The following is a 20972-nucleotide window of genomic DNA, read 5'->3' on the forward strand; positions in this document are numbered from 1 at the left end:
ATAAATAAAAGCATACATAAAAAATAGCTCGCCCAGGTTGTGCTCATTGCCGATGTGACTGCTCATTAATCTAGTTCTAACCCTTGCGCCATCTCAGTGAGAGCATTTTACACACACATGTAAAGCCACTTCAGTTAAACGTCACTGTTTACAATGACCAGAGTTCTCCATTGGTCAAGGTCAGCAAGGATCCAGAAGGCAATTCTGGGGATGGGGGAAACAAACTTGCACCTAATCACCTTTGAGTGGTGGTCACAGGATTATGTTGGAATGTCCGAGCCTTCCCCAAATTCCCATGTTTAATCCCTAAGCCTCATTGTGATGATATGACGAAGGGGGATCTGGGAAATGAGTCAGATGAATCATTGTGGGGTGAGAGCAATGAAAGGAATTTTTCTCCCTGCCTTTCCCCTTGAGCACAAAGAAGTCACATGAGCACAAAGCAAGATGGCCACCCCCAGAGCTGAGAGGAGAGAAGAACAGAAATTGCTGGGTTGACACTGTGATCTTCACTCCTCATCCTCAGGTCTGTGAGGAATTCATCTTATTTTAAGCCAGGACATCTGATACTTTGTGAGAACAGTAGAAAGCCAAGACAAAGAGTAACTGGACATTAAAAACACTAATCATACTCGCTGTGGACAAGAGATAGCACCTCTCTCAGATTCGTCTCACAATCTCTTTGAGTCATTTTTACAAGGCTGCTGACAAAGCAAAAGATAAAACTGATCCTTGAATCCAATGTTTCCAAACCAGGAGCCATATTCAAGGATAATCAAGAGGACCACAGCTAAAAATCTGTGTAAATGGAGGCCCATAGCATGAAACTAGAGAAGCCAAATGTTAAGGGGGAAGGCAGGGCACAGGAAAGAACCCAGTTCAAAAGTAAGCCATGGTGGAAAAGGTTCAGAAACACTGTTTTCTCCAATGTTTATTCTAATACCCAAGGGATAAAGGGAGAGTTTTGATGGGCACATTCAGTTAATGTTCAGCAAGATATTAAGAAAATAATTAAGAAAATAAGAAAAAAATAGTTTAGACCAATATTTCCTCTCACTTCCCTATGATTTAATTGTCAAGTTTTTCATCAGGTTTCTCTTATTTCTGACTTTGGCATTTCTAGCCTCATCCTACCCCCCAGTCCCTTTCTCTGCCTATTATCATTGGAAAACATCCAGGGACACAGTTCCTTGTATCCAATCTGATCTGAGATTCCTCTCACCATGCTCTGAATGGCCCTGGCTTTCCCTCCTTTCCTCCCCCTCATCTCACTGCATCTCTGGACTCATCTTTCCTATAAAATAGCCCAGTGCCTTGGAGACCGTTTCTGTGATGCAAACCATTACTGAGCTATGTAATTCTACATACCACCTAACGACGTGGCTTCTACATATTAACTGCTTACTAAATGGTGCAGAGTTAGTGAACATAATTCCAAACATTCTAAAATAACTTGTTTTGTGTAATTGGAGAGATGTGAATTTGAAGCTGTCCCTCTGAAATAAAGGCACTATTGATCCAGGGAAAATGCCCTATTAATCTCCAGCCCTCTGCAGTTTAGTCGGAGGCCAGTCCAGCATGGTCTGTGACAGGGGATGTGGACGGATCCACATCACTGGGAGGAAGAGGGGGCATCTCTGTGCTCACAGCTGGTCTCCAGAGCTCAGGAGCAGCCCTGAGCTAGTGGCCCTCCCACAAACCCAGCCCTCACAAATTCACAAGAACTGGGGGATAAAGCAGGATACACAGGAGCATCATACTCCCCCCCCCCATTTCCAACAGATGTGAAGTGATATGTTGACAAGCACCAGCTTAACATGAAAGTTTCTTGGTGCCGCAAGGCATAATCAGATGCTTATAGGTAAGTCAGGCACCAAAAAGGGGAAGCTTGAGGGGGGCTTTTGAGGGGAGGGGGTTCACATGTCCTCTGCTCCAGGTTGCCTATTCCAGGCCTGCTGCAGTGCATATCTAGTGTGCCATGAATGTAACAGGCCATTTTCAATCTAAATCTTGTTAGAGATTAATAAGCAAACATTTTCTTGCTTATTATGCAATTTATCATGATGAAAATTACATTGGACTCCTCAAGGCAACATGCTGATACATTCATTTATTCAGAGCTGTGTATAGAGAATCGTACTAATCTTCGTGACAGAAAAGGATATAATGGCGAGAGATTTAAATTACTTGCTGTGTAATTTTAAAAAACTCATGTAGTTGTGTCTGTGGACATACTACATGGAGATGAAACATGACTGCATATTTAGGTTGGCGGATAGAAGCTTCATGGGAGCTTATTTTCCAACAAAATATTCAAAGCACAATCTAAGATACAAAGCCACTGCTTTTCAAGGCTGTGGCTCAGCAGCTGCGCACTTAACTTGCCTATGTGGGGCCCTGGGTTCAATCCCCAGCACTGCCAAAAGAAAACTAAAAGGCCCCACTTCTCGAAGTAGACAGAATAACAGTAAAATGGTTAGGATGCTGCTAAATTTTGTTCAAGTAGAGAACGTCACACACTTGCAGGAGCACTGTAAGGGAAGTAATAGCACTGAGGACACCAACCCTGGGAAGGCACAAGGTGAAAAACATGATCCAGGCTTTGGACCAAAGCCAGCCCCCATTTATTAATGCTGCAAACTCATGGCCTTCCCTTCCCTCCTACTCCTTCAAGTCAGTTGAGAGCTTTCAATCTTCTTGAACCAAAGTCTTTGGCTGACTTGTTTATTCTAAAAAAGGGGCAGCTCTATATCTGATGCCACTGAGAAATTCCAAATGAAATCATCTCCCATACAAGGGCCATATAAGTAGCACCCATATCCTCTCTTAATAACAACCAGAGCTCTTCTGAGCAGTGTGTGAATATAAACCCATTTGATTTCAATCTTTGAAGGTGAAGCCTTTAAGCAGGATAGGAATGGGGTAAAGAGGTGATATAATCTGCAAAATGGCACACAACGAGGAAGCCCTCAATGGGTTTTAGGAAGCTTGGTGACAGGTGAAGAGATGCAGGTGAGGCACTTGCCTCAGTCTGAAGAAAATACCTGTAAGATGACACCCAGCTATTAATCCAGAACAACGGCATTTCCCCATCTTCCTCTTTCCTTTTCATCTAGCCATTTGATATGTAAAAGCTCAACCTGTATTGCTTGACTTACCCCTTTCTGGTGAATTGATATTGGTTTAATAAAGAAAGGGCACTTTGGCTTTGGTGTGTGACACAGACTGTATCCATGATTCTCTCCTGACTGTCTTAGTTTATGAATCCCTCGTCACTACTCTGCTTCTTCAGACCCATCCACCTGAGGCTGGTGATACGACGTGTGAGGTGATCTCACAAACCATGGGGATTGGTTTCACAAATACCCACTCCTAGAACCAACCTATTTGGGCCTATAGAATTGGAGTACCCCATCTTCAGAAAAGCTATGAATTCTAGGGCTGGAGTTACAGCATAGTAAGTAGGAAGTTTTCCTTGTATGCAGCCAACACAGGTTTGGTCCCTGCTATTTCATATGGTCCCTGGATCACCATGAGGAGTGATTCCTGAGATAGAGCCAGGAGTAAGGCCTAAGCACCATTGGGTGTGGCCCCCCAAATAAAATAAAACAAAACAAACAAGTAAAAGATCCAAAGCATTCTGGTCTCACCCCTTAGTTGCTTCTCTGGCCTCCATTTCCTGAGAAGAGACTATATCTCAGGATATAGGCCTGAAGCCTACTGGCACATGAGGAAAATGTGGGCCAAGAGGGACCATGATGAAGGGAACAGAGAAAGGCCAGGTTTATTTAAGTCAGGATTGGTGAGGATGAAATGCCATAACCTTAGAAAATCAAAGCAGTGGCCGGAGAGATAGCACATCGGTAAGGCATTTGCCTTAGATGCAGAACGATGGTGGTTCAAATCCCGAGCATCCCATATGGTCCCTCGAGCCTGCCAGGAGCAATTTCTGAGCATAGAGCCAGGAGTAACCCCTGAGTGCTGCCGGGTGTGACCCAAAAACCAAAAAAAAAAAAAAAAAAAAAAAAAACCCCAGAAAATCAAAGCAGCTGCCACTTTTACATTGAGAAACATTCAGGACAATCCTAGAAGTTCTCCAGTAGGAGTTCACTCTGTTTAGGTTGGATGCAGTTAAATAAACAGATATAACAACTGCCAGAGATTATCTACAAAAAAGGTGCCTTTAAATATTTCCGACAGGTATAGAAAACAGCGAACCACTGTGAGAAATGAACTCTCAAAAAATCAAACAGACTTGCCCATGACTTAAAAGTCCCACTATCAAGTATCTACCTATAAGTTATCACTTCCCCCAATGCCCTAAGACTTTATATCAGGGGTCTCAAACTCAATTTACCTGGGGGCCGCAGGAGGCAAAGTCGGGGTGATCCTTGAGTGCAAAGTCAGTAGTAAGTCTTGAACATTGGGGGGTGTGACCTAAACAACTAAAACAAAACAAAACAGATTCCTCTAGGGCAGGGCCACAAAATGTTGTGCGGAGGGCCATTTGCGGCCCACGGGCCGCAACTTTGAGATCCCTGCTTTATATTTTATTAAATCAACATCTACTCAAAATAAATAAAACTAGGTCTTAAAATACTTGCATGTGAAATGTGCATGGCAGCTCCCATTACAAAAGTGAAAGAGCAGAAACCACCCACATGCCCAGAAACACAAAAAAAGATGAACAAAATGTGGTAAAATCACAAGGTAAAGTATTATTCAGTTCTAAAAAGAAAGGAAGTATCTGTATAGACCATGATCTGAATGTATCGTGGAAACATTATGCCAGTTGAAAGAAGCCAGGCACAAAAGGTCCCATGTCTATAAAATTTCCTGTACATGATATACCCAGAAGAGGCAAATTCAGAGAGACAGAAAACAGATCAGTGATTTCTGGGGTTGGTGGGATTAAGAATGGGAACATGCCAGTAATTGCTTAAAAGGTTTTTCCTTTTGCCCTGATCAGTACCAGCAACTAGATAGTGTGAGCCTACAACAATGTCACTTCTGAATTATGTAAAATATGATAACTGCAGGGGAACTATCATGGCATATACTATCAATATATCATCATATCAATATATCATCAATAAAACAGAAACAAAGACAGGGATGTCCTCCAAGAGACAAAGTTTAGTTGAAAGTTGAGTCAACCACAATCTCTACCACTCAACTCCTCTCATCACTCCTCCCTATTTGGAGGTACCAGGTGACGACTACACACATGGTTTGGCAAATCCTATTCTTTCACTCTCTTTTATTGCTTCCCTGGCTCCATGCAGCCTTCACATGGTAGGCTTTTCACTTTGTGTAACTGAAACCAAGAAAATCAATTAATAAGTTGACATGATTATGAAGGATTAATTCTTCAAATTATCTGGTTCTGTGTTTGATCAGTAATATGTTTATAATTTATATATGTACATATGTATATGTGTATAAATTTATGTATGTGTACATAGTATATATGCATATATACAATATATGTGTATAAAACTATACCTAGATGTGTACTGTATATATATCTATATATGTATATATATTATGTATTCCTCAAAAATGATATGCCTCTTCTACTATTTGTTATAATATCTCCAGACACACACACACACACACACACACACACACACACACACACACACACACAAAATCATGTCACAGTTGCCATTGTATGCCATTGTTTATTGGCTCAAGGCTAAATCCTAATTGCTTCAAAGTTATAGAAACAGGCCAGAGAGACAGCACAGCGATTAAAGTGCTTTCTTTAACCAGTGGCCAACCCTGATTCAATCTTTGGTCCTCCAAACACTGTCAGGAATGATCCCTGAGCATGAGCCAAATATAAACCCATAGCACCACAGGGCACTAATCAACCATCTCCCAATTTTTGAAAATAAAAACAAAATTACAAACACGTGCATTTCTCTAGCTAGAACCAAAATTTCATTGATTGAGATGTATGTCTTTTTGTCTATTAAAGACACTTTGCTATAAACTTGAACACATGTGAAGCATATTACCTAAACCGTCAGACAATTTTTTCAAACAAAATATAAGGCACAGAGTTTCTAAGGCATGATGGGTGGTCTCGGCTGAAATGTACCAAGGGCACAGGGCATGGGCCAAACACTCACTTGGCGAGCTGCTTCTCGGCATCCGCGCAAAGCTCCAGGAGCCCCATGAGGACAGCAGACACATCCATGTAAGGCTCCCACACGGTGAAACCACGGCCAATCAGGTCAATGGCTGTTCTCCTGATGGTGCTGTGCGGAGGAAGCTTGGGGCTCGGTGGCTGGAGCAGAAGAAAAGTCAGCGCCTTGCCTGAAAGGGCAAAAGGAAAGGCAGAGTTGGGAAATCATTTCACTTTCCAGAGGTATTCCAAAAACAAAATAAAACAAAACAAAACCATATTTGCAAAATAACAGCCACCCTGGCTGTTCCTTCTAATAAGGACTCACAGATGCAGTTGCACCACTGCGTGTGTTCAAGAGAGAATTAAGCCACACTTAACCACACCAGGACCCCATCTAAATAATCATTTACATTAATTTTATTTAAATTTAAATAATCTACTTATTTAAATTTATATATGGTTTAGAAAACTTAAAAATGTTTCCCTGCTGCCCACTTTCCAAACACTCTCTCTCCTGATTGGCAATCTGAGAAAGAGGAGAGTGTGGAACAGCCCTATGTTGCAGTGCTCACTGTGGGTGGCCCCACTCTCTCAGTCAGCTGTGATAAGCAGGGTGGGGATACAGACTGAACAATGTGACAGGTCCCCTTAGTACACAGAGTTCCCCATCACCTGCTGTAATGGCTGAGAACATGGGGTGTCAGAATGGTACATTCTTCACAGGTGTGTTAAAGGGATGAGAAGATAGTAGCCCCATGCCCTTTCTAAACCAGGTGAAATTATCTAGGCTTGGTCAACAGGCATCCCTATATGCAGAATATTCTGCTGACAAGTTGGAGACACAGAAGCCTAATGGTTAACCCAGCTACAAAAGATTTTCTGACATTTGAGAGAGAAAGCAAAACGGGGATTGTAAAAAGCAAGTCAGAAATGGTCAGTCATGTTTTGTTTGTTTGTTTATTTGTTTGTTTTCCGAGCATAAGGGAATCCCAGGGGCTGAGGTGGTGGGGATTTCTAGTTATCTCATCTCTGTGAAGACTTTTTTTCCCTTCCCCAGAGCAATAGTTTAAGAGGAAGTGGCCAACTTCTTGATGTTTTCCACCATTTTCTGACCAATTGAAAAGACCAGTGTAGGAAATGCAGCCATTGACCTGCTGGGATGTCAGGAGATGAAAAATCAGAAAGTGTCCCTTGGAAGATCAGAGGGGCAAGGTTCCCTTCTGCTGCTCCACCAGCATGTGTGAACTATATGCCAGGGAGCATGCCAGGCTCAGAAGGAAATGTGGGTTCTCAATGGACAAGCTTGCCACGACCCAAATCCTGTTCTATTTTCCTATTTTCCTTTTGTAACTTCATGAAATGGAGTCTCCTAACCCCTCGGCTCTGAGTACCAGCAAAGGAAAGAGGCAAAAGTTCTTGCAGGGCATGTAAGGGACATCAAAAGAGAAAAGGATCCACTTCACACAAGACTTCCATATCTACTAGAAAGACTCTTGATTTCTTTTTTCCTCTCATGATTTGTTTTGGACTTGGAAAGAGATTCCAGGTGCTAATATCTCAACATCTGGCTCAGACCACATAGTCTACACAAAACATTAATACAGAAGAGGATAGATGAGATTCCCCAGCATTAGACATTGCAGCTGGAAGTTGTCTTAGGGAGGCGAGAGGGCACTAAACAAAGGGCAAAGAAAACACTATGGTAAGGAGGAGGGGAACACAACAGTGAGATGCAAGGCTGCCAACCACAATGAGTGCTCTGGGTCATGTTGAGGATCAGTTCATTCTGGGGGTGGTGGGGGAAAAAATCACTGGAAAGTTGTAAGCAAAGGAGAGGTCTGATGAGATTTTCATTTTAAAAGGATCAATACTTGGGCTGTCTTGTGATTAGAAAAGAAGACCTATTTATTGCCTTTTTAATGCTGATCTACTCATTCCCAGTCAAATGGGATTAATCAGAATCATAGAATTTTGTGCAATTACTAGGACTTAAAAATCTGGTCTAGCCCCATATGTTTGGGATGTAAAGAAATAAACAGAAAAGGCAAGTGTTGGCGCAGGCTAGGAGAAGTTGGCCTGGCCTCTGTTGCCTGAATCCAATGAAGCTGTCAGTGCAGACAGCACTGGGCACAACTTGGATCTTTGCTACTACGAATCAATTAGGACATTCTACTCAATGGCATATTCAAAACTCTGTTCTTTGGGGTGCATCTCAAATCTATCTGCAGCTACCAGTGTCTCCATCAAAGAGGAAGAAAAGAAAAAGAATCTGCCTTTGCTTTCCCCACACAGTATGAAGATGGCTCATAGGGCTCACTAGTTAAGCAGAGCCTTGCTACAGCCCTATCACTGTTTTGGTTCTAATTCTGTCACACTGTAATTCCAGAATGGTGAATGGCACAGCTAGCCTAGTATCTGCCTTCTAGGCAAGAAGAGGCTGAACAGTAAAGGGAAAAATGAAAGACACCTTTAAAACAAACTGCTTTTTAATTCCGCACACACAAAAATTAACATGCAAAAGCCTGTGGCAGTCTCGTATGCAATGAATTCAAAGAAAAAAAAAAAACAAAAACTAAAAGACCTAGGAATCTACTTTACAAGAGAGATGGAAAATTTATACAAGATAAAACTTTAAGTCGGGGCCAGAGAGGTGGCGCTAGAGGTAAGGTGTCTGCCTTGCAAGCGCTAGCCAAGGAAGGACCGTGGTTCGATCCCCCGGTGTCGTCCCCCCCACCCCCACATCCCATATGGTCCCCCCAAGCTAGGGGCAGTTTCTGAGTGCTTAGCCAGGAGTAACCCCTGAGCATCAAACGGGTGTGGCCCCCCCCGAAAAAAAAACCAAAAACAAACTATAAGTCATTGCTAAGAGAAAAATATAAAACATGAGAAAATGGAAAGATATTCCCTGCTCACAAATTGAAAGAATCAAAATCGTTAAAATAATTGTCCTACTCAAAGTATTATTCAAATTCTATGCACTACTTATTAAAATTCTGATGATTTTTTTTAGACAGGGAAGACTATTTCTTGTCTAAAACTTGTATGAAATGATAAAATTCCCAAATAGTCAAATCCATCCTAAGGGGAAAAAAATGGGAGGTATTATATTTCCCAATTTTGAACTTTACAACAAAGCTATAGTAATCAAAACTGCTGGTTTTGGAATAAAGAAAGACTTTCAGACCAATGTAACAGAATTGAATCCTGAGTTAAATCCAAAGAGTAATAGACAGCTAATCTATGATAAAAGAGCTATGTATATCAAGTAGAGCAAAGAAAGTCTTTTTAATAAATGGTGCTCAAAAAACTAGCCATATGTAAAAAATGCAATTAGAACTGTACCTCACATCACTCACAAAAGTAAACCCAAGAGCTGAGATTAAACCAACATCCATAAAATACACTGAAGAAAACATTGGCAGAAAGATCCAGGAAACAGACCCCAGATATTTTTTTCAGTGAGATGATCACAGAGACAAAGGCAACAAAAACAAAACCAAAAATAAAGATATGGGATTACATCAAATTCAAAAGCTTCGACACAGCAAAAGAAAATCAACCTATAATAAAAACCCCACTATATTAGATGAGAAAATATCAGCACACAAATATATTAATAAACTTCAGGTAAAGAGATAATATCCAACATCTGTAAAGCACTCACAGGGGCCAAAGTGATGGTATAGCAGGTAAGGTGCTTGCCTAGCATGTGGCAGACTTGGATTTAATTCCTAGCACCCTATATGGTCCCTGAGCCCTGCCAGAAGTTCTAGCTCTGAAGTTACTGACCACAGTGCCAGAAGTAAATTCTTAGCACAGTGAGGTGTGGGGCCCCCTCCCCCCCCCAAAAAAAACAAGTAAATATATCACTCACAAAACAATACAAAATACACCTATTCATAATGGGGGAGAAGTGATAAACTTGCAAAGACATATTGGATAGCTAGTAGGTATATGAACAGCTTCTTATCTCACTCAAGATTAGGGAACTAGAAATAAAAACAACATTGAGATAGCCCATGCTATCACATGACACATATCAAAAAAAAAATCTGGTAATTGGCAGTACTGGCCAAGTTGCAGTGAGAAAGAATCCCTCACCCACTGATGGTGAGAATGTTGGTGAGAATGAACCAGACTTGATTCAGCCTTACAAAAAGCAATATGGAGATCTATCCAAAAAATAGGCATAGAATTCTCCCAGATGATGCAGCAATTCCACTCCTTGGTGCCTACCCCCAAACACAAAACAGTAATTTGAAAGGATATATGCGCATCTAAATTCATCACCACACTTAGTACAATAGCCAAGATATGGGAACATTCCAAGTATCCAACTACAGATGAGTAGATTAAGTAGTTGTGGTGTGTGTGTGTGTATACACACATATATATGTATGTTGTATATATATACACACATATATGTATATATACACAATGTAATATAATGCAGCTCTAAGAAAGGATAAAGTCATAAAATTTGTCACAACGTGCATGGAACTAGAAGATACTCTGAGTGAAGTTAGTTAGAAGGGAAGGGAGAGATACAAAATGATCTCTCATGAATGTGGAACTTAAAAGATATATAGCAAGGTAGCAATAAAGGGCAAATGGTAACACAACAGGGAAATTGATCCACAAAACTCTGTGTGTATTGAGGAGGGTGAGTTGAAAGAGAGGGGAATGAGGGGGATTGGTGGAGGCACATGGGGACACTGGTGATGGGTGTGGTGTTGGAATTACATATATAGGAAACCACCATTGTAAACTACACTATCTCAATCCATTAAAAGTTTTCTTTCTTACAAAAGACAAGTCTTTTTTTAGAACCTGATCACATATTTTGGCCAAGGTGCTACCATGTGATTATTCCCCTAGTTTAAAGGAAGGATGGGAAGTAGAGTTGACACCTGAGTACAAGGAAGTTTTCAGCAAAACTGAGGTTTGGACTGAAGAGATAATGCAAAGGGTTAAGCCTTTTATTTTTAAGGCCTTGCAAGAAGTCCCTCCCCATTTTATCCCCAACTGCATACAATTTCCCCCAGCCCAGAGCACCACCAGGAATGACTCCTGAGTCAAAAGCCAGGAGTAAGTCCTACGCACTGCTGGGCAGGACTACTCCTCCCCACTCCACCTCCTAAAATTAACATTTTCGTTCATAGGGGAGTAAAGGCTTGGTAATGGGTGGCTGCCAATTTCTGCTCCAGTTTTCCTGCTTCTTTTTCATGCCATAATTACTGTCCACATATTTATTAAACAAAGTATAATTACTCCGTTTTCTAAGCTCAAGTTTTCTATTTCGATTTTGTTTCTTTTATATCTCCTAAACAAGTAAACTTCTGGACCATATGAAATTACAAAATAGCGTTAAGTTGACAAATGCAGTCACCAAGACTGCACCCAGCCAGCTCCAAAGACTAACTCTTTTCTCAAAAGAGATGTAAACCAAGCCATGAAAAATTATGGGTACATCGGCCATCAGCTGAAAGCTGGCAATTTCAGGAGGAGAGGGTGGGCTAAGCTCCCGCCCTGCTGAAACCATGCCTGCTGTATTCATTACCCACAACCATTGCTTTACTTATGAGACTGCTTCAGTACCTCTCTATGATTCTCTTCAGAGACACCAGCTGAAAACAAGCCTCATAAAAGCTGCAGTATCAGCAGTAGTGCTTGGAATTCCTGGACCATGTGGTTGCATAAGAGGTTTCATGACAACTCCATTTTTGTATGATACTATCAACTCCAAATGGACACAACAAATTAGATGCCAATGTGTAGCAGAAATCACCTAATGCTCAGAAACAAATAAAGTAGCACGATGCTCAACTAACAACAGAGCTCTTACTAAACCTTCTAATAATGACTTAATGACCTCATTGAACGTACAGTAATTTTCACAAATTTGGTTGTCACTATACGTTTTGTTCTTTTTCTTCTCTTTAGTCTTTTTCTTTCTTTTCATTTTTAAAATAACTCTTCTGTGGTCAGAGAGATAACACAGTGATAAGTTGTTTGCCTTGCACGTGGCCAATGCGGGACAGATCTGGGTTCTATTCCAAGCAGCCCATATGATCCCCGAGCCTGCCAGGAGTGATTTCTGAGCACAGCGCCAGGAGTAACTAATGAGCACCGATGGGTGTGGACCCAAAACAAAACAACAAAAATCAAATAAAATAGCCCTTCTCCCACTTACCTGGAAACAAATGTATTACAATCAACGAAAGTCAACTAGGTGATACTAAATTCTAAAAATTAAAAAAAAAAAGCACATAATAATAGGGAAAAAATAACCTTTAAGTTTTCCTTGGGGGAGCTTGGGGGCTCACCTTATGGAGCTCAGAGGCAGCTCCAAGTGCTTGGGGAGTTGTTCTCAAAAGTGCTCAGGGAAGCCTACATTGCCAGTGATTGACTCCAGGCCTCATTTTCATTCTTTTATTTTTTTGGTTTTTGGGTCACACCTGGCAGTGCACAGGGGTTACTCCTGGCTCTATGCTCAGAAATCACTCGTGGTAGGCTCGAGGGACCATATGGGATGCTGGGATTCGAACCAGCATCCTTTTGCATGCAAGGCAAACACCCTACCTCCATGCTATCTCTCTGGCCCCTCATTTTTCTTTTTTTTTCTTTTCTTTTCTTTTGGTTTTTGGGTCATACCCAGCAGCGTTCAGGGGTTACTCCTGGCTCTATACTCAGAAATCTCTCCTGGCAGGCTCAGGGGACCATATGGAATGCCGGGATTCAATCCACAGGCCTTCTGCATGCAAGGCAGCACCTTACCTTCATGCTATCTCTCCGGCCCCTCATTTTCATTTTCATGCTGAGCCTGCACATCAACTGTTGGATCTATCTCCATGGTCTTTCAAAAATACTTTCATATAAGCTGATAACAAAGTGCTTTGTAATCAGTAGATAATGAACACAGAATTGTTGTTTTGGCAAATATCCTAAAAATTATACTGTATATACTCAATTTAGGCAATAAAATTATGCACAGATTAGAAATTTCCAATAGCCTATTTCAAACATTTGCTGCCTCTGCTCATTTCCCCAGCTCTACGATGAAATGGGGAATCTATAATCTGATATATTAAGTATTTTCATAAGGCTAAATACATTCAACTTAAAGGAATATTTATTCTAAGGCTATGCTCTTTTTTGGGTGAATAAATTATTTTTAATTTTTTTTTTTTTTTACAAAAACTAGGTAGAGTGAAAAACAAGATTAAATGTGATTTGTAATAAATACACCATCTAGGGGGAACTACATGAGTAGTTTCTTCCATTTGACGATCACAGCTAATTAATTAGTCCTATTACTGCTCATTGGCTCTTAACTGAGACTAAGGCTACCCCCATTAACCTGTTACCAGGTGGAATCCAGCATCATTCAAGACAATCTGGGACTACACTCAGGTCAAGTTCTCAAATTACTGATCCGATTTCCTTTACCCCAAGAGAGAGAAGTAAAATAGACCCTTTGACCGAAACAGAGTAGAGATTTGGTGTGTGGAGTCCCTTATTCCACAGGGTTCCCCCACCCCCAACCCATCTGCCAAATGTACAAGTGAATTTTCAATATGCACATAGCTCTGGCCCCTGGAAAACAAATCACAACAAAACAAAACCTTCTAAAGGCAGAAAGCACTAAACTCAGGCCTTTGATAAATCACAATTAACTTAGAGCCTCTGGCTGTTGAGAAACTAATTCTGTTGTCATGCAGTCAAGAGCAATAGCAATAGCTCATATTTTAGTGCTATTTTATCTCCAGAGTTTTCTTTAGAGAGGGGGAAAAAAGTGCTCCAACTTTAATCTGACTGTTTTCAAAAAGTGCTACAAAAGGGCAAAACTGCAGGAAAATATTTATACTTTGCTGTAACAGCAAAACTCTAAAAATGAGAAAAGGGTTGAGATTAGAAGCAAAATCAAGCCCATGTAAGCGATGCACTTTAGCTAATGTGTTGCTTTGACAAAGTGAACGATGTCATCGTGGATTGACTATTGGAAGATGCCAAACTTATTTTTTTTTCAACTTTCACATATTATTTAATCCAATCACTCAAAATATTATTTCAACATGAAACCAATATTAGTACCATGGAGATATTTTTTACATGCTTTTCTTTTATCTTATGGCTTTAGACTCAGTGTGTCTCCTGAGCTCATTGTTTAGTCAGCTCTCTATGAACTAGCCATATATCAAGTGCTCAATAACCATGTGTTTCGTGGTCACATACCAGACTATGCAGATATTACTGCTCCAAGTGTTAATCTTATGAGCGGCTAAGAGTTTAAGAAGATGCCAAATTTAAATTTTCTTATAGTGACTGGCTATTTATGATGATCAACCTCTTTAAAGATAGATAGAGATAGATATATAGATGATAGATAGATAGATGATAGATAGATAGATAGATAGATAGATAGATAGATAGATAGATAGATAGATAGATAGATAGATAGATAGACAGACAGACAGACAGACCAGGTCTATCTATCTTTGTGTCTCTGCATCTTTCTCTGCTCTAGCTCTCACTAGCTCACTTTCTCTCACTCTCTTTCATGTGCTATTACTGAGATAACAGTAAATTTGTTTACAGGAGCATTTGTTTATCCTCATTGCAAAGTATAGATTCACTAGCCATTAACAACCTTACAGGAATGCCTATTATGAATGCCTATTCCTTAAAATTACTTTATTAACTGCTTAAAAGAGCAGGTTTTTTGGTTATATTTTTTAATCTTTATTCAAACATCGTGATTACAAATATGATTGTATATTGTAAGAATTCTGTCATGTAAAGAACAACCCCCCTTCACCAGTGCAACATTCCCACCACCAATGTTCCAAATCTCCCTCTTCCCCACCCCACCCACACCTGTACTCAAGACAGACTTTCAACTTCCCTCATTCATTTACATTGTTAGGATAGTTCTCAATGTAGTTATTTCTCTAACAGCACTCATTACTTTATTTCAGGTATCAAATTTTTTTATCAGCCATTTGGCAACAAGGAACACTTCCCATTTCGATGGCCACTTCCCACTTATCTCTCTTAAATCTCTAGTTCAAGTTTGAGATAGAAGATGTGCAGTGAACTCCATTTATTGATGCCAACCATAGACGTGCAGTTGCCAGTCAGTCAGATATCAACAAGAAACCTAGCAAACATTAATACATATTTTTATTCTTGTAAGACCACCTAACATGATATGTGCATGACATAAACCATTTCATCTTTCTAAATTCAGTTTTCATTTGTACAGAAAAGGCATTAAAGAAGCGTCATTGAAAAGGTCGTAAAGTCAGTTATTTTCTCCAGATTTCTATTTATAATTTGTATATAATTATAAAAATTATTTTAATATAGTTTTTCTTTTTTTGCGGGGAGACAGATTCATCCCTCAAAAAGTACAGCATGTAGGGCATTTGTCTTGCATCTGGACATAACTTGGCCTCGATCTCAATAACTCATATGGTTCCCCGAACACTGCCAGGAGTAATTTTTTTTTTTTTTTGGTTTTTGGGCCATACCTGGTGGCATTAAGGGGTTTACTCCTGGCTCTGCGCTCAGAAATCACTCCTGGCAGGCTTGGGGGACCTATGGAATGCCGGGAATTGAACTCGGGTTAGTCTCGGGTCGGCATCGAGCAAGGCAAATGCCCTACCACTGTGCTATCACTCCAGCCTGAGTCATCATTAATCCCTGAGCACTGTTGGGTGTACCCCTAGACCAGGAAAAACTAAACAAAACAACTTCACAGGATTCCCATGACTATCCCTTGAATCATGGATTACAAGTCATCTAACTAGCAAGTCTGCTGGCCAAAGGAAGCTGGCAGTGGGCAGCTGTAGAGGGAGGGATGACAGGAACTAAGAACCTTAGTTACCAAGCATCTCCTTGCAAAAGACAAGAGACCTTCCATATTTATAACAGTTAGTTCTACAGAAAACCAGTAGCCACAGGAAGGAGTTTTCAGAACTAGAAATGAAAATTAAAATTGAAGTCCAACTCTTAACACATCTATCAGTAGAAAAGCAAAATTTCCTGTTGGAATCAGTGGAAAATTGTAGCATTTCAGAAAACATTTCACAAAGCAGATTCTTGGATTCAAAGCCCCTAGAAAAAAATCAACTGGACTCATGGAGACAAACTTATTGTCTCTACTTAAAAGAAACTCATGGAGCACTCTTGGCCTTGAATAGTACAGAAGGGGTAAAAGGTCATATTTCTAAAAAATACATTAATTAATAGCTCAATTACAAGGAAATTCCTGTGGGGAGACATATTATATGCACTTTAAACCAAATGAATTTATGATGATTTATTCCATTACAATGAGTGCAAAATGAATTAATAATGATTGGCCATTTATTTCAAAGTGTAACCATGTGAATGAAGCCTTTTCCCACTTGCTAATGTCCATCAAAGAACAAGGCTGGCAGAGTGCCATCCAGAATTCTATTCTTTGCTTCATACAGGGACTTTATTTGATTAAAAATAATTTTAATGTTGTGTGCTTTCTTCACAGACATGCAATAATTAGCAGATATTTCTATAACTGGACTCTTGATTTAATCAGGTATTAAACTTTAGTTTTTTTAAACTTTGATCCTCTGATGCACAAAAAAATTCATTTCTTTTCATAAAAGCATAAAATAACTTTTCTAAATCAGGAAATTCATTTAACAAAGATATTTTTAAACTCATTCATCTCAAGTCCCTCATTAAACCAATACCAGCTTAATCAAAACAGTCCTAATTCAAAGTAATTATCTGTTTCTTATCCTATAATCAGAGCATAAAAATCCATCCCAGATTCAAAGTGATACTTTTTTTTCTGTTCTACTGAGTTTCAAATGAACTAAACTATGCCAAGTAATAGAAGTATAATTTCATTCTGCTGCCGGTATTTGATGTATTTTGAATGACAGACTAAGAATAGAAAATGATCTTGCCTTAAAGATAAAAGAACATTTACTTTGTGCACTTTTATTTTTGCCTATACAAGATAAAATGTGCCAATCATTGGGGCAGTCAGAGGGTTAGCAATGAAGTCTTTAAATAATTTAAGCAGATGATCATGTCCCATGACATAAAAACAAATATCCTTTAATCTATTTTGGAGAGTAGGCAGCTTAAGGTCACACCTGGCAATGCTCAGAGCTTACTCCTGACTCTTTGCTCAGCATTCACTACTCATGGTGTCAGGGAATTATATGGGGTGCCAAGGATCAAACCCACGTTGGCCACATGCAAGGCAAATGCACTACCCACTGTACTATCTTTCTGGCCCCAATCTATCTAATCTTCAGTTGAATGGTTCAAACATGTCCTGTCCCCCCAACCAACTCCAGTTTGATTCCTGGTACCACAATATCATCTCTTGAATGTTCCTGGGAGAGATCCTGCACAGAGTCAGGAACAGCCCCTGAGCACTAGGTGTGGCTCATAACCCCCAAAAATGAAATTTAAGAGATCAAAACCAAATTGATTTAGGGATCAAATATAGTAGAAGAGAAGGAGCAGTGGCGCAAGTGATAGGGCATTTGGCTTGCACGTGCTAACCTAGGATGGCCCGTGGTCAATCCCCTGGCATCCCATATGGTCCCCCAAGCCAGGAGCGATTTCTGAGAGCATAGCCAGGAGTAACTTCTGAGTGTCACCGTGTGTGGCCCCCCCAAAAAACCAAACCAAAACAAAAATCAAATATAATAGACAAAGTAAAATAAATATACAGATAGTACCCAAAGGATGAGGGAGGGCATGAGAGGATGGGCAGGACTGGTGGGAGCCCATGAGGAGTAGAAATGTTGAGATGAGAAATCCATAATGCCCATGTCAAGTGTCACTAGAACCAGAAGCGGCATCTGTCACTGGAGCACAGTCTAATGCTAAGGAGCATCCTGGCTTGGGGCCCTGAGAGGTGGAGCAGGGCCTGGAAGAGCAACTGAGGAAGCAGGGAAGGAGACACAGGCCAGGATGATTGCACAAAATGGATTTCATCAGGCCAAGTATTTTTACTTCCTGCACCACAGATGTCATCCAGTGATTAAAATCCTCTGCTGTCCACATAACTGTTTATAGATACACAGTGATGTATGGAATAGATAGATAGGAATCTCCTATGTTTCAAGAAAGCTGAGTTCTAATGACAAATGAAGAGTCATGTTTTAGGTTCTACGCAGTGCTTCTGTGAGCTGTCTGTTGGACTGGTCACTCTCCAGAGTCAACTCAGAGTGAACCATTGGCCTTCAGAGAAGGTGCTAGTCTTCCCAGAAACCCAGAACAATGCTGCTTTCTTCAGATCTGGTCCCCATAGGTTGCTCCCAACTGTGGCCAATCCTATATCTACCATTTGAGACCCTTTGAGAGGACTTGCCCGGTGGATTACAGGAATTTCTCCAAAGGAATCAATGTCCCACTGGGACAAAGGCTCATACTCAATCACATCTATTTGTGCTGCTCTGGAAATTGAACTCATTTCCAAATATTTGCTATTCTTGGAGGTACAGAAAAACCAGCAATGTGTGTCATGCCAGGAGTGTGGCGAAAACTTGAAACCAATCAAGATATTTCATAATGATCTCCTCTCTTAAAATAATGACTGATGGGGCCCGGAGAGATAGCACAGCAGCGTTTGCCTTGCAAGCAGCCGATCCAGGACCAAAGGTGGTTGGTTCGAATCCCGGTGTCCCATATGGTCCCCCGTGCCTGCCAGGAGCTATTTCTGGGCAGAGAGCCAGGAGTGACCCCTGAGCAATGCCGGGTGTGGCCCAAAAACCAAAAAAAAAAAAATGACTGATGAACAATGTTAGGCCTCATTACAAGATAAATCTCAGAGTAATTCTAGAGGTAATCCAGTGGAGATTAAGATCTTCTTCCAAATTACGTGGTCTCCTTTCTAATAACCACAGTAAAACACTCAAATAGAGCAAGACCAGACACAGCTGCCTGTCTTGGACACCAAATACCAGGAGAAATTGCTTTACATGCCCGCAAGTGGACACATACCAACATTCTCAATACAAGCACTCTAAACGGTCCCTTTCTGCACATTTATTTTATTGAAGTTGAGTAAGAAAGAGGGGGTAAAAAGATGAGCAAACAAAAGTCACTCTACTGCCCGTTTCTCAGAATGGACATCTTTGTTTAAGCTTTGACTTGGCTTAAATGAACGAATTAATATTGACAAAAACATCAACTAAGCTAATGAGTTGTTAGTTAAGGCAATAAACATGTCACATTAGAGTCAGCGCAGTAAAGAGGTAATTAGCCTTGGAAAAGCCCTGCTGATTGGAGCTGTTGAGATCCTCTGCTCTTAACCTTTGAGTCCATTATCTAGCCCAGGAGTGGTGGCCACGGTAACACAGCTCCCCAGTCAACGGCAGCTCACCACAGAGGCTCAGCTGCATTCAGAATTCCGGGATGAATGGGGTCCTGGGGGGGGGGGGTTTACAAGAGTGCAGATGACAAAGCTCCAGGAAAATCCACAAAGACATCTCTTGAGACTCGATGGTAATGTCAAAGAGGGCTAAGATGTTTCCAAAGAAATACTTGGGGTCATGTATATATACACTCACACACATTTTAACAACAGGGTACACAGCAGCTTAGTAAGTAACATTCAAGGTGACAAAGAAAATGTTACTCCAATCATAACATTCTCTCTTCTGCAAAGAAAGATGCTCTCTGATCCTTTACAATAAAGCTCAAGGAACCATAGAAGAATTCCTGACTCTTGGAACAACAGAGGAAACTAAGATCGCAATTACAAATCGTAGACATTAATTTCTATTCATTCAAGTAAAAATGTAAAAAACATACACACTACAGGTACATCTGAAATGGTACTGCTGGGATACTGCTGTTTAAAGGAATAATAGGACTCCGAGCAGCTTGCTCTGAATTTTTCTTTGAAATTTCTCACCAATTGTAATTAGTAACTTGGTTTAGGATTGCTAAAACTAGGGTGTCAAAGTCAGCAACGGAAGAGAAAATATGATGCTTGTAGAAAAATCACAAAGAGCAGAAAAACTACCAAAATGTCAAAAGAGAGGTTACATGCAGAAAATGCCAATTCTCTGAATCGATCATTCTTGATATAAGCAAAAGACCGTATTACAAAATGTAAATTGAATTTGCATAGCCCTCAGAATCATTTTCCCCAAAGTACCATAGGCTGATCAGTTTTGAAATGACTTCTAATACTCTAAAGCATACAAAAATTGATACTCGTGTTTGCCTTTAAGCATAGAAGTTGATACCACAGAATCACAAAGTATCTTTCCTTTAGAAACCTTTTTTTTTTTAACATGTATTTATTTATTTTGGCTTTGGAACCACACCCGGCAGTACTCAGGGGCCACTCTAGCTCTGTGCTCAGAAATTTCTCCTGGTGGGCTCGGGGGACCATGTGGGGTGCCAGGAATAGAACTGAGCCTGCCACATGCAAGGCAAATGCACTACCTATCAGACCCCAGAAACTTGCTTTTTTGTTTTTGTTTTGGGGCCATACACAGCAGAGATTACTCTGGGCTCTGAGCCTAGGAATCACTCCTAGCCAGGCTCGAAGGACCATATGTGTACTGGGATCGAACTCAAGCTGACTACATACAAGGCGAGCAACCTACTTGTTGCTGTATGATCTCTCTAGCCCAGTGCTTCTCAAATAGTGGGGCGCACCCCCAGGGGGGTCGCGAGGCTCCATAAAGGGGGGCGCGTCTAACCTCGGCTAACACTGTCATAATAAGCTAAGCCCCATGTTTATATCTCTGTATGTCTCTGGAGCTGAGAGTTGCTGTTGTCCTGTTTCAAGAAACACTGCTTCGAAAAG

At 40.6% G+C, this 20972-nt stretch overlaps 1 protein-coding gene across 3 annotated transcripts in view; it reads right to left on the minus strand.

Annotated features, from left to right (window-relative positions):
- WDR7 (WD repeat domain 7) overlaps nt 1–20972 on the minus strand; it is a 383220-nt gene that overhangs the window by 112373 nt on the left and 249875 nt on the right. For all 3 annotated transcript variants that reach the window (XM_049782166.1, XM_049782164.1, XM_049782165.1), the window contains one exon: nt 6138–6324. In XM_049782166.1, the coding sequence (XP_049638123.1) occupies nt 6138–6324 (187 nt within the window). The remainder of the gene's footprint in view (nt 1–6137; nt 6325–20972) is intronic.

This window comes from Suncus etruscus, chromosome 10, assembly GCF_024139225.1.
Source record: "Suncus etruscus isolate mSunEtr1 chromosome 10, mSunEtr1.pri.cur, whole genome shotgun sequence".
In the NCBI taxonomy this organism is placed as follows: Eukaryota; Metazoa; Chordata; class Mammalia; order Eulipotyphla; family Soricidae; genus Suncus; species Suncus etruscus.